The sequence below is a fragment of the Alnus glutinosa genome, chromosome 1, assembly GCF_958979055.1.
Source record: "Alnus glutinosa chromosome 1, dhAlnGlut1.1, whole genome shotgun sequence".
NCBI classification, from domain to species: Eukaryota; Viridiplantae; Streptophyta; class Magnoliopsida; order Fagales; family Betulaceae; genus Alnus; species Alnus glutinosa.
Genome location: NC_084886.1, coordinates 17592077 through 17604925, shown reverse-complemented (window position 1 = coordinate 17604925; position 12849 = coordinate 17592077). Strand labels below are relative to the sequence as shown.

The 12849-nt window shown below is 35.7% G+C and overlaps 2 protein-coding genes across 4 annotated transcripts; one reads left to right on the top strand and one right to left on the bottom strand.

Moving 5' to 3' along the window:
• The first annotated feature begins 536 nt into the window (after positions 1-536).
• LOC133875608 (sm-like protein LSM36B) lies at positions 537-5044 on the top strand. 2 transcript variants are annotated; one of them, XM_062313792.1, is made up of 4 exons: positions 537-625; positions 1147-1291; positions 4577-4690; positions 4792-5044. In XM_062313792.1, the coding sequence occupies exons 2-4, from the start codon at positions 1177-1179 to the stop codon at positions 4836-4838; spliced, it is 276 nt and encodes a 91-aa protein (XP_062169776.1). In that variant the 5' UTR covers positions 537-625; positions 1147-1176; the 3' UTR covers positions 4839-5044. The 2 variants fall into 2 exon arrangements, with proteins under 2 accessions (XP_062169776.1, XP_062169784.1); XM_062313800.1 differs by having other exon boundaries at positions 545-625; positions 1153-1291.
• A 1232-nt stretch (positions 5045-6276) lies between these two features.
• LOC133875593 (BTB/POZ and TAZ domain-containing protein 3) lies at positions 6277-11758 on the bottom strand. 2 transcript variants are annotated; one of them, XM_062313772.1, is made up of 7 exons: positions 11576-11758; positions 11013-11093; positions 9476-9865; positions 9087-9217; positions 8682-8988; positions 7406-7719; positions 6277-7063 (listed from the first exon to the last, which is right to left on the bottom strand). In XM_062313772.1, the coding sequence occupies exons 3-7, from the start codon at positions 9815-9817 to the stop codon at positions 6934-6936; spliced, it is 1224 nt and encodes a 407-aa protein (XP_062169756.1). In that variant the 5' UTR covers positions 9818-9865; positions 11013-11093; positions 11576-11758; the 3' UTR covers positions 6277-6933. The 2 variants fall into 2 exon arrangements, with proteins under 2 accessions (XP_062169756.1, XP_062169764.1); XM_062313780.1 differs by lacking the exon at positions 11013-11093.
• Positions 11759-12849: the final 1091 nt, after the last annotated feature.

Here is a 12849-nt window from a genome sequence, read left to right as displayed (position 1 = left end):
AGTAGATTGATTTCTGGACTAGCTACTCCATAGTAATTTTTTTCTTTGAAGTTCAAATAATTTCCACTTCATCACCAAATTCTTTGTGTTGATTGATTTACTGCTTTTATTATGTCTGGTGAATATTTGTACGCTTGATAATTTTTAAATTTCGCATTATATTGACTTACATCTATTCAGCTTCCATTTTAAGTGTTATTTGGAGTCTTGATTTATATTTTTCAAATAATACCATTGAATCTTAATCCTCCATAACTCATTTTAGCATTCACTAAATCATCTAAATACAACATAAATTGGTTAATTAATTAAATACATGTAAAAATCACATACCTTTCAACGTATATTAATTTAATAAACTGAATAAATATATATATATATTTTTAAAATTATTATCAAGTTTGGAAAAAAAAAAAAAAAAAAAAAACTTTGTTGGACCGGATTGGCCAAAAAAATAAAAAGAAAATAAAACACGCAAGCGAAAAATAAAAATAAAAATTGGTAAACGACGTCGTCCCCTACAAGAAACCAATATATAAGGACCCAACCGTATAAGCAAGGGTTCCCGCACACCAAAAAACTCCCTCTCGTTCTTTCTCAAAGATCAAGCAAAGCAAATCAAACGGTATTTTTTCTTCATCTTTTATCTCTTACATTTCAGTAATTGGGGTTCCAATTCGAACTCTTTATTCTTTCCAATGGTTAAATATGAATTGGAGTAGATGAACCAAAGAAACAATGTTTTATGAACACTTCTTTGGAATTATTATCGTGTACTATTCTAGGGTTTATCTTTTCAACCATAGCTACTGAATCGGGAGTAGTGTGGGCAAATGAGGCATGGGGCGTTGGGATTTTTCAGGACTGTTTGTTAGGGATTTAGATTTCAGTGAGCTATTTCTTTATGGGCATTTGAATTAGCTTAAACCCATCAAGCATAATTGTTAAATAAAAGTACTTTTTTTTTGTTTGTTCGGTGTGTGAGATGGGTGTTTCTATCATTTTCTTGTTATATTGTTTTGTTAAGTTAAGATAAGATAGTGCTGGTTTCAAATTTAAAGTAAATTTGACTACAAATTTTAGTTTTGCCATATTGGTTAATTCCATAAAATAATGTATTGTTTACTATTGGTATTCTATCGTCAGGTACAGAAATTTAGATTTTAGATAAGCAAAATGAGCGGAGGTGGAGAGAAAGGGTCAGCAACTACAAAGACCCCAGGAGATTTCCTCAAATCAATTCGTGGGCGACCTGTTGTTGTTAAACTGAATTCTGGGGTTGATTATCGAGGTTAGTTTCTCTATTTCCCATTTCCCTCCTGAAATTTGATGTATTATCTTCTCTTGTCTCTATGTGCTGTGTCTGTGGTCTGTGCTGTGATGGGGGGAGATAGAGGACAAACATTTGAGCCACCTTTCTGCTTCTTTTTTTTTTTTTTTTTTTTTTTTTTTTTCCAATTATTATTATTTATTTTTGGAGCATGGTGAATGGGTTCATGAAGACCAGCTCTGCTTGCTATTGTGGCTAGTCTTTGATGGAAGTTTAACTGCCCCATAGCAAAGATTTTTCCTTTTGAGGGATTTCAGATAATTCCAATTCTACTGGCCACTTAACTATTTTCTCATTCAAGAAAACATTTTTATGTTTCTTTTTATTATTATTATTATTATTTATTTTTCTGAAAAGGCTTGTTGTGGATACAGTGCAACCATATAGGTGTAATCGTGGATGCGTCGGAAAATCTTTTAAATGTTCTCTCTTAGTTCGCATCCTCTCAATCTAGAAAGGGATTGAATTCCTTTTCCTTTGGTATTTGCTTGTATCTCATTCATTTTACAAGCCTCAATTGTGCCGAATTTTAACAGCAAAATATTCTCAAAGCATGATTTGTTTTAAATATATAAAATTTCCATGGGGAAACATCACTTAACCTCCCTGAATTGTCCTCGCTTTTGCAATTATCTCCCTAAACTTTAAAAACTCTTAATTTAGTGTATCAATCTTTCAATTTTTTTCAATTTCACCTATCCGTCAGGATTTTTCATTAAATCCTGTCAAAAATTTCCAAGACATCATGAAATTTTTTATCAAAGATTTAGGCATAAGTATTTTTGCAAATTCCATTAAATCATTACCAATTCCTAAATCCACGTATTTTTTTTTCCCTAAAAAAATGGGTATTTTGGAAATTTTGACACCCCTCGTTAGGATTTAACGGAAAATCTTAAGAAAATCAAAATATGGATACAATAAATTGAGAGTTTTTAAAGTTTAGGGTGGTTAATTGCAAATGCGATGGAAGTTTAGGGGGATTAAGTGAAGTTTCCCCAATTTTCATACTAACTCTCTTGATGACACAATTATTATCTAATCCTCCCTTTATATATGTATATATATTGCATAAATTAAACTTGCGCGCGGCTTTTTGTTTGTCAAATGTCTGAAGTACATTGATCACTCAATGTAGGATATATTATTACCAATTTCTGGATTGGGTTAAAGCATTTCAGACACTATTTCTCTCTCTCTCTCTCTCTCTCTTTGCCTGAGTTTTTAGGGGAAAAAAATATTAGCTACCATCATGACATCTAGTGAAAATGGGTGACGTCCCCTCCTCTGTATGGAACTTTTTTTTTTTTTTTTTTTCCTTTTCTTTTTCCGATGAATGAATTTTTTGTATTACTAACAAACAAACAATACAAGCGCAACAGCTAAAACCAACTGGAACAAACTGCAATCTCTTCTGCAGAACACCATTTTACAAATCACATGTACACTCAATCATCTATATCTCTGTACAGACAATTATACACAAAATCAAAGAATCAAGGAGACAAATCCTTATCTAAAATACTCCAAGTTGGACACAAAATTTCGTTCTCCCGAGTTATTGGAAACCTCCCAACAGCCATTATATGAGTTCGTACTTCCCATTTAATCTGCAAACCTTTTTTTTTTTTTGGTACAAACATGATTTCCAGGATGAATATTATTTCCCTGCTTCCATAGGTTGTAGATTGCAGCACTCCAACCCATTCTAAACAAAGTGGACTTTAGTTTTACTAACCCCCATGATAAGAACTCACGGCTAATTGAACAAAAATAGATAGATAATAAACTCCTTTCAGGTAGGAGAGACCACAATGATAGATAATAAATCAAATTAGGGCTGGATACACAATGACAAATGTTGATACAATATTCAATGCTTGAACCGTGCTCCCAAGCTTAAGTCTTATACTACTTTCAAATAAGGAAACTACCACTACACTAAGTCACTAACTCTAGGCGTGGATAACAATGACACCAAATAATAACACAACAACATAAGACTCTTAATAAAATAATTACTGCAGCATTCTACTCCCACTACCCATGCCATAACTACAGCCCCGCTACCCACATCTAGAGTCCTTCACGAGGCCATGATCTTCATGTGTCCAAGTACCCACGTTTAGCACCTCTAAGTCCTCCACGTTCCCATGCTCTTCACTTGTGCCCTCAACTTTCACAACCAAGTAACGTGGGTTCCCATCACCCCACTCGTAAACCCATCAAGAGAACATCATCCCAATCTGCACAATCCTCTTCCAACAAGCAACTCCTCAACACCTCCTGCCAAATCCGCTTACTGAAGAAAAACAAGTGAGCTTTCCCTTCAATACATTTTCTACAAAAGACACGTAACACTTCACCTTGATACCCCAATTTTTGCATTCTCTCCCCAGTGGACAAACAGTCTCGAATGGCTAACCAAGCAATAAAACTTTGCTTTGGGATTGCCATAGAGAACCAGAGAAGTTGCCACCATGGAACCTCAGCAAACATAACTCTAATTGCATCCGAAGTCTCTGCACAATTGTAAACCCCCTCTTCGAGATACTCCAGACTGGTTCATCAACTTCTCCAAGCTGAATCAGATGCAATTTGCTCTGAATGGCCACAATATAGTCAGATCTATCTGGGAGCCATCTCCAGGTTCGATTAACAAGCACAACCAACAGTTTTGCATCTATAATTCTATATTACTACCTGCATCATATACAGCAAGAAAGCCATACTTCTCATACAAGATTCCATCCGGATGCCAATTATCAAGCCAAAGATAGATATTACAGCCAGACCCAACCTCGAACTTAATAAACTGCAGAGTCAATTCTCTCAATTTCAAAATTTTCCTTCAACACCACGAGCACTGCTGAGGGATATTCACTTTCCATAAACTTCTCCCTTTTTCTAACTTATAGCTTTTGGGGAAGGGGTGAAACAGATTTTTTTTACCAGTCTTTTGTGATATAATGAAATTGGGTTCTCAAGGGGGAGAGTGGAAGTAAGGTCCATATGCTGGTTTAGTATGGTAGAAGAATCTACAAACTTGATACCAGTAATCGGTAGAATCAGACTTCCACCTTTGAAAGGCAGAGAAACACCACTTGGCTACAAAGGCCAGTGGCAAATTTTGGTGTAGATAAACATCTGACTGATGGTTGGTGTGCTCCAATTGGTTTAGTATAGCATGGACTATGGAACCATACATTCATTGGTTGTTTTGATATCTTTGATCTTCATGTGCAGGTATTCTTGCATGTCTGGATGGGTACATGAATATAGCAATGGAGCAAACTGAAGAATATGTCAATGGGCAGTTGAAAAATAAGTACGGCGACGCTTTCATTCGTGGAAACAATGGTACTTTAATGGATTTGACTCTTTATTTCACTGCTGTTATTCAACCTTCTTGTCGGCCCGTATCATTGTTATTTGACTGGTTTTTCTCTTTGTTGATGCAGTTCTCTACATTAGTACATCAAAGAGGACACTAGCAGATGGGGCTTAAGTATTTGAATTTTTTTATCAAGCGATGTGGATCATCTGCAGTCATGCTTTTTATGTTTGTATTGTAATATGTAAGATGATATGGATTTTGGACATGAGAATTAGATAGAGCTACTCTAACTTGGACAAATGAAACTTTTGTTATCTATTATGTGTAATGCACTGGGCTATTGAATGTTTGATTTGAAGAGTGATGCGGTATTGTTACGGTGATGAATGTTGATCATCGCCTTCACAATTCCTCCCATATAGATGATGACGACGATGCCTCTACCTTGCTTAACAGATGAATTTACATATTGAAGCTTTGTGTTTCTTTTTAGGCATCCTTTTGTTTGCTGTGGTCATGTACCGAATTGGCTGAGACGGCTTTAATTTGCAAGGAAACTACTTCGCAATCTACAGTACTTCTAGTTTAGCTCAAAACCTTTACTCGGAATCAAGAGAAGTACTGATAGACCTTTCACTTGGGAACGTCTTAGGAGATGATGGAGGACCTGTTTTTTGTTTTTTCACTTATTGTTTCTCTATTTGGTTTAGGGTAAGAGTAATGATACTCTTCACGCTAATCCAACGTCGGTTGACGAGTAAACGTTTCTAAAATCACATTCATCTTTAAACTGGAAAATTATCAATGCTTGGAAGAAGTCAGTCAGATAACGTTTCTCTGTAAATGGAAATAAAACCTTGCAGTTGTGGCAGCTTTCCAATTCAGTCAGATAACGCATGAAGTACAGCTTGGGTTTTTTTTATCAAATAGTCGGAGGCAGATATGAAATGTTGTATATTGAAACATGGGTTTTAGCACCTATGCATGAAGCCTGGGGGAAATCTATCCCCAAAGGTTGTTTCTCTGGAAGATTACATAAAACAACTATTATTATTATTATTTTTTAATAACGAGGAACCTCTCCAAGGCAGGGTACATGAAAGCCACTTCTTGTACCCACTTGTCAGGTAAACCTCGGACCCGTGTAAACTATAAAGTGGCCCCTCCACAATTGCATAAAGCTAATTTGTATTTCCACATGGACTTGCCTCTCGTAATCAGCAAGTGGTAATTAGCAAGTCTACAAGTAATAGTCGTACATGTGGAGTAGACGTGTGAATTTTGTATATTCTTTGCATGATTCCAAACTAAGAGTTAATTATAGAAAACCAAAATCAATAGTTAACCTCTTTTCATCTTAAAACAACAGTTTCCAACCAATAGGAATTACTTGAATAGCAAAATTATGCCAAAGAAAGTTGCTAACCATCCACTTTTCCTAGAGTGTATCAATCAATGGTAAATTGCTCAATACACTGTCGTATTGCCATGAATGTAAATCTATACAAGAGGAATGGAAATCATTTTCAAATATATATTGATTGTTTAAATAAATCAAAAAGCAGTAAACGTGGACACTAGAATCCCCTTATAAAGGGTCTTGTAAACATGTCATAAGAAGGCTAATGTCATTAGGTGTTAACAGTCAAATGTAACAAATACTCAACCTCCATGCCTGCCTGCTTTCGAATAAGCACATGCTTCAATAGGTTTTTCTAAAAAGAGAGGTGGAAGCTTCATTTGTGTAAAATACATCAAGTTTTTCCCTCCCTCCTTATGCTCCTTATGAAAAGAAAGTATTGAAATTTCATAAAGATGCCTCTGCAACCTATTAATTAGCCAGCTTCTATATACATCGTGCCAAACATGGCCTTAGAGAAACTGCTGTTAGGTATATATATATAAAAAAAATTCCATATAGTTTAACATCATCAATCGGGTATATAACCAAATCAGAACCTTGTGCTGCCATCACAAGCATTTCATAAGTATGATCATCAATGGATCAGATCCTAGAACTGAATTCAACATGGTATCTTGGTTTATAACTAGTAAGTCAGAACGAATTGCATGCAGACTACTCTCTTTGTCCTTAAGGAAGGAACCATAATCCTCTTTTTTTTTTAAACAATTCCCACGATTTCTTACAAAGGCAGGGAGCATGAGCTCACATTGATTTTTTTTTTTCCCCTCTAATAAAATTGAGGTACTTTATTGATACCCTCATATTCCTATGAATATACGAAGTGTATTCAGTAATGGGGGGTCATAATAAACCTGAACGTCCACCTGAGAATGCCCCCAGTAAATTCTTTGCAGCTATCACTTTGCTGACCAACAATTTCCACTTAGCCTCATCTCTCTTCATCTGCTGCTGCATTTTTTCCTTGAAATGCCTAGAACATGAGAGAAAAAAAGAAAATGTTATTACCATAATCATCAGAATTTATAATAGGTGAAACTTGCTACTCAAGATAAATATAACTGAGATTAGAGTTCTGCCATTGTTACTTGTCAAAAAAAAAAGAGTTCTGCCATTGTTAGTACTATACTCTGTTCAAAATTCAAAGGAGATCAGTAGGAATACAAACTGAGTCCCTCATGAGATTTGTTCAACTCCCGGAGTGAGTCTAAATTATGTTCGTAAGCAAGTAAATTGGACTATCCAGAATGTATAGTAATTTACTCTCCCCTGAGAATGAAGGGCATTGAGGTAAAGATGGAAGTTTCATGCTTACCTACAAAGAGGGACCTTGCAAGAATCAGGATCATTGCACATGCGAGAATGCAATTCAAGCAGCTGCCACATGCGCTTGCAGTGAACACATCCACCAGGAACCCGAGTCTTACAAATAGAGAAATGACGGACTAAAGTCTCAAGCCCTTTGCAAGCTGGAAAACCACAAGCAACCTGACTTCCTTTCAGAACCTTGTCACGAGGCCCTATTGTTCTACACCCATCCCTGCATATGTGAAGGAGGGCTTCCATCGCCTCATGCAGTTGCAAGTACACCTTTTTCTCTTCCATTTTCTTCAACCGCTCTTGTTTTCCCTGAAACAAACAAATCAAAACAAAGATCCTAAACTTAAGATTGATCTGAAGGAGTAACTATAGAATAAATGGATAACAATATGACCTGATTGACTTTATCATTAACTCTATGAAGTTGGTGAATTAAACGCTTGTTGATTAATGCCATATATGTGTGCTTGTGCACTCATACTAATGTGAGTCCAGATAATAAGAAAACCTTAAATGAGTAAGGAATTATAGCAGTTCTTGGACTGGTAAGCCAAAGATGATTTATATGAGACAAAGTCCAGCTGATAATTGTCAAGAACACAACACTTTATGTCCAACAAATGGAAAGATAAAAGGTCCTCATGGGAAGAAAAGAGTACATAACCAGCTCAGAAATAAGATTTATTAAATATAAAAAGCAGAAGAAAGGAAAGTCACGACAACATACATATAAAATCCAATTAAAAACATATTAATTAAAATAAAAGAGTCTCCAGATTGTATTTAGATAAGTAGTGCATTTACCAAAAAAAAAACAAAAAACAAAGAGATATCTTAATTAGTACTTATCTAACACAAACCCTTAATTAAAGAGGAAAACATACTAAAATTGCATCAGTAAAAAGTAGATTTAAAGCATAATTATGAGGTAGATTTATTTTAGGACTAAAATAGAATGAATATTTTCTCACTCCGACCAAATAGATAATTCCACTGTGGGACAAGTTTAATAGATCCCAACAACTGGAAACTCGTTTTTTTTTTATAAGTATTTAAGGATAAGAGAGGCAATGACATACTTTCCTTGTTGCCTTGATAGTTTTGAAATTCAATGGATAATTAATTCCATATAAGACTATAGTACAAAATAAGTTCATAGATTCCATTAATGTTTCTGCCGGATGTAGATTTGACGCAACCTTGGCATGTTTTCTTTCCATAAGACAGAAATAAAATAAACTGGTTTGAACAAAGAACAGGAACTGACTTACGGAATCTGCCTCAACAACGCACTCTAGAAGATCTTGTTCAAGTTCAGGACTAGAAAGCTTCATTACTTTCCAAGCTTCAGTTGAAGGTATAGTTTTGAAGTCCCTGACAATAATACGAATGCAAATGAGGGAGAGCCGTGGTGCATCACATTTCCTTGCCAATTGGAGCACGTCTATCACATTTTCTTTAGTCAGCCAGCCTTGCTCCAGAATGTAAATACAAACTCTTTTCAGCGATGGAACTGAGTAGGAGTGTGACATAACCAACAAATGGAGAACAAACTGCTTCATTGCTTCCTCTTCATAGCTGCATTAGGATATTTAAAAAGAAATAACTTTGAGAACTTTAGCCAGAATAGCTAGCTGCGAGTGCAATGGGGATGCAAAAGGACACCTCCAACCTACCAGGATGAGTAGAGAAAACGAGTGAAAACATAGACCGCTTGATAAGGCACCCCAGGAATCTTGATGTATCTCATACCATCCTTAACTTTTGCTTGCTGCAGAATATTCCGCAGCACTGGTGATGCAACACTCTACACAAAGAAAAATACAGCTGATAAGCCTTCAGCCGCAACCCTGCTAAAAATTCCTCAGCAACCAAAATAAATAATTACATGGGAATTTGCAAGCGATGAATTATAATTTCAAAAGTCCCATGCCTCTCTTTTTTCAGCAATTTCTTCAATGTAATCTTTTCAAGTCAAAAAATTCAAACTATTAAGGCATGGCTTACAATAGAAATAGGGCTGTTCAAATTTAAAAAGAAGGAAAAGCAAAGTTCAGTAACTCACCAGAACACTGGAATGAGCCTGAATATATGATTTGTCCTCTGTAATAATATAGACATCTGAACCAAATCCTTCCTTGAAAAGCCTGTCCCATGTATCCTTTGTTTCCTTTGGGACAGAGGTACACTCTGAAAGCCTATTGGCATTTTTTATTCTACTACATGATTTACCAGGGAGAGAAGGTGGTTTGGGAATAATACATTTAGAGGCTACGGAAGATGTGGAAACTTCCAGCACAGGTAAAATATCGGCTGGATTATCTTCCTCTAGGTGTATATTTAAATATCCGCAGAAGGATTCACCAGTCGAGGACGGCCAGGACGAGTCAAGATCCGGTGCAGCCATCGACTACTAGGGTTTGTGTAGTATAATTATCAAATTTCAATCAAAGATCTGCAAAAAAGATAGAAAGAGATTAAAGAAGCAGTAATTAATTGTAAATGGGCTATCGTCCAAAATGAGATTGAATAGTGTCAACCAAATAAAGAAAACATAATAATGTAACAATGAACATGTCTGAAACTAATCTAGATATATAGTTGCCTAAATGGTATCTCAGGGTTGCATCATAATGTCAAACTTCTTCAGAGAAGAAATGCCAAAAGGAGGTAAATAAACAAAACAGGAACCCCTATTGTATCAAACAGGGAAAGAATCAACTACATAGGTCATCCTGTATGACTTGCAGAACATTAACAAAGTTGCTTTGCTTTGAGGTTACAGGTTTCTTTCCATGCCCACAAACACCAATACCGGTAAATCTTAAACCCATCAGCCAGGAAACTTCATAAGCTAGCAATACCAAACCCTGAAACCCAGATATATTACTGAAAATTATAACACATGAATTGTATGAATCTATTAAAAATCTTACATGTCATTCACGGAACTCTTGAGATTGAAATGGGCATCACTTACAACAACCCATATCCATTACTGTAACTGCACTGAACGTGTACCCCCCCCCAAAAAAAAAAAAAAAAAAATACGTACGTGGATTAAAGTAACTATGGCAAAAGAAAAGTAGTAGTTGGAGTCTTGGAGAATACGATTGGTTAAAGAAAAAAGTTTTTTTTTTTTTTTTTTTTTTAAAAAAAAAAAAAAATTAAAAATTAAAAGAAACAAGTGTTAAAGACAAAAGTCTGCATTCAACTACTAGGAACAATCTTTTTATCTTCCTTTTATCTTTTCAAAATTGTTGCGATAAAAAACTAATGGTTATTCATCCAAAATCTTTAGGAGGATAAAAAGATGGTCAGCACTCACATATACACATTAATGATTAAACTCGCAAATGTTACTTTTTGTTTTTTTAAATGAACTCGCAAATGTTATTTAATGGATATTAATAGATCACATCAACATAAATAAATAAACAATAGAGATATATAATCGCCGACTTACACAAGTTATTTTCTTTTCCTTTCTTACGGTTTCTCGGCAGTCAAACACACCCACCCATCCATATATATATATATATATATATATATATAGAGAGAGAGAGAGAGAGAGAGAGAGAGAGAGAGAGAGAGAGAGTAACCTTCAGAAAAGGCAGCAAATCTTCACGCACGATTTTTACGCGTGATTTTATTGTATAGAGCTAAAGAACCTGAAAATTTAACTAAAAAACAAAAGGAAAAAAGAAGAAGAAATAATTAACATAAATCCGAACAAAGAAGCTTCGGAATTCTTCACAATAATTAAAACCCCAATCAATGATATTCAAGATATTTAATAGCCAAACCGTCCTCATGTAAAATTCCTAAATTGCGTTTGCCCGAGAAAAATTCCAAACTTCGTTGATTTTTTTTTTTTTTTTTTTTTCCAAAGGGGGAAAAAAAATCACATTTTAGGTAAAAATTGTAACTTAATTTAAATTCTAGGAAAACAAATTCGATGGGTGTCATTTTTTTTTTAAAAAAAAATAATAAAAATCACAAAATAAAACAGAGAAGAAAAGGCAAACCAAAATGACCTTTTTTCTTCTTTAGTCTAATACACCCATCACAAAAATAATTCAAGAATTCATAAAACATCAAAAAGGAAACAAGAAAAAAAGAAGAAGAAGAAGCTAATCGGACACTAGGAGGGGGGGTACCTTACCTTAATGTATTGAAGAAACATTGAAACAGCAAGTGATTATGGAGCTTTTGGGTCCGAATTGTTGTGGGAAACGTATGAAAAAGCTTTGGGTTGTGAGTTTGTGAAGTTCAGAGCAGACTATAGACAGTTTCTAGAGAGGGATAGAGAGAGAGAGAGAGAGAGAGAGAGGGACGTGTAAACAGGGGGCAAAACTAGCGTACTTTGTCTGTTATTTATTGGGGAGGGAAAGAGCAAACCTTTGTTACGTTGTTTCTTGTCATCATCTCACGAGATATGGGTTATTAGTCTGATATGAATACAGATATAAAAATTAACGGTTCTAGTCTGATCTAAGCAAAAGTATCAAATTTATTTATTGTGCTTTCGCACTTTCTCAGTTTTTTTTTTTTTTTTTTTTTTTTTTTTTTTTTTTTTTTTTTTTTAAAAAAAAAAAAAAATCAGATAGATTCATATGGTTGAAAAACATTTTTTAAACAAATTCTTTTGTTGATATTCCTTATGTTTTTAATAGACTACTTACAAAAAAGCAAGAGATTAAAGAATTCACATTCGGGTAGTGACTCATGCACTACAAATGCATAACTCCAAGGCATACTGGAGTGAGACTCACATATCACTTGTTGTAATTTTAGCATTTTCCTTTACATTCTCTTAAGCAAATTTGCACTTGAGAGCAGAGAGCAAGGGAAAAGCGTTTTGTGTTAAGGCTTCCCTCCTCTCAAAGTGTTTTAGGTTTTGTTTTTTAGATAACGGTAAGGGGAATAACTTCAATCCGGTTGTGGCAGAAAGTAGGCTTTGTTTGCCCACCAATGAGAAATTGACACGTGAGCCTGGAGCAAAAAAATCACATACAAGCAAAACACCCGATTTTGTTTCTCTCTTTGCAGTGAAATGAAGGGATCGAGGGAGAGAGATGGGCGTGTCACGCTGGAAACCCAGCCCTGATCACCAACCCTTGACCGAGACAACCAAATCGGCGTAGCCCATGGAAGCCGCGCCACCACGTGGCTGACCCGAGTTCGACCTGGACCACATTGCCGTTCACCATCTCCGGTTGAACCAGAATGCCGAGAGCACCAAATCACCGGACCGGATGTGATCACCGAAAACCACTAGAGGGGCGAGAGGGGAGAATGGTCGGCGAAAGGGAGAGATCCTGGGAAAGGACGAGGCTCAGTTTGGATCTCTGTCGACGGTGTTGGGAGGTCGTGGGGAAGAGGATTTGGAGGCTCGCCAGTGGTCGCCGGATCTCTGTGGCTGGAGGACCGGCCGTT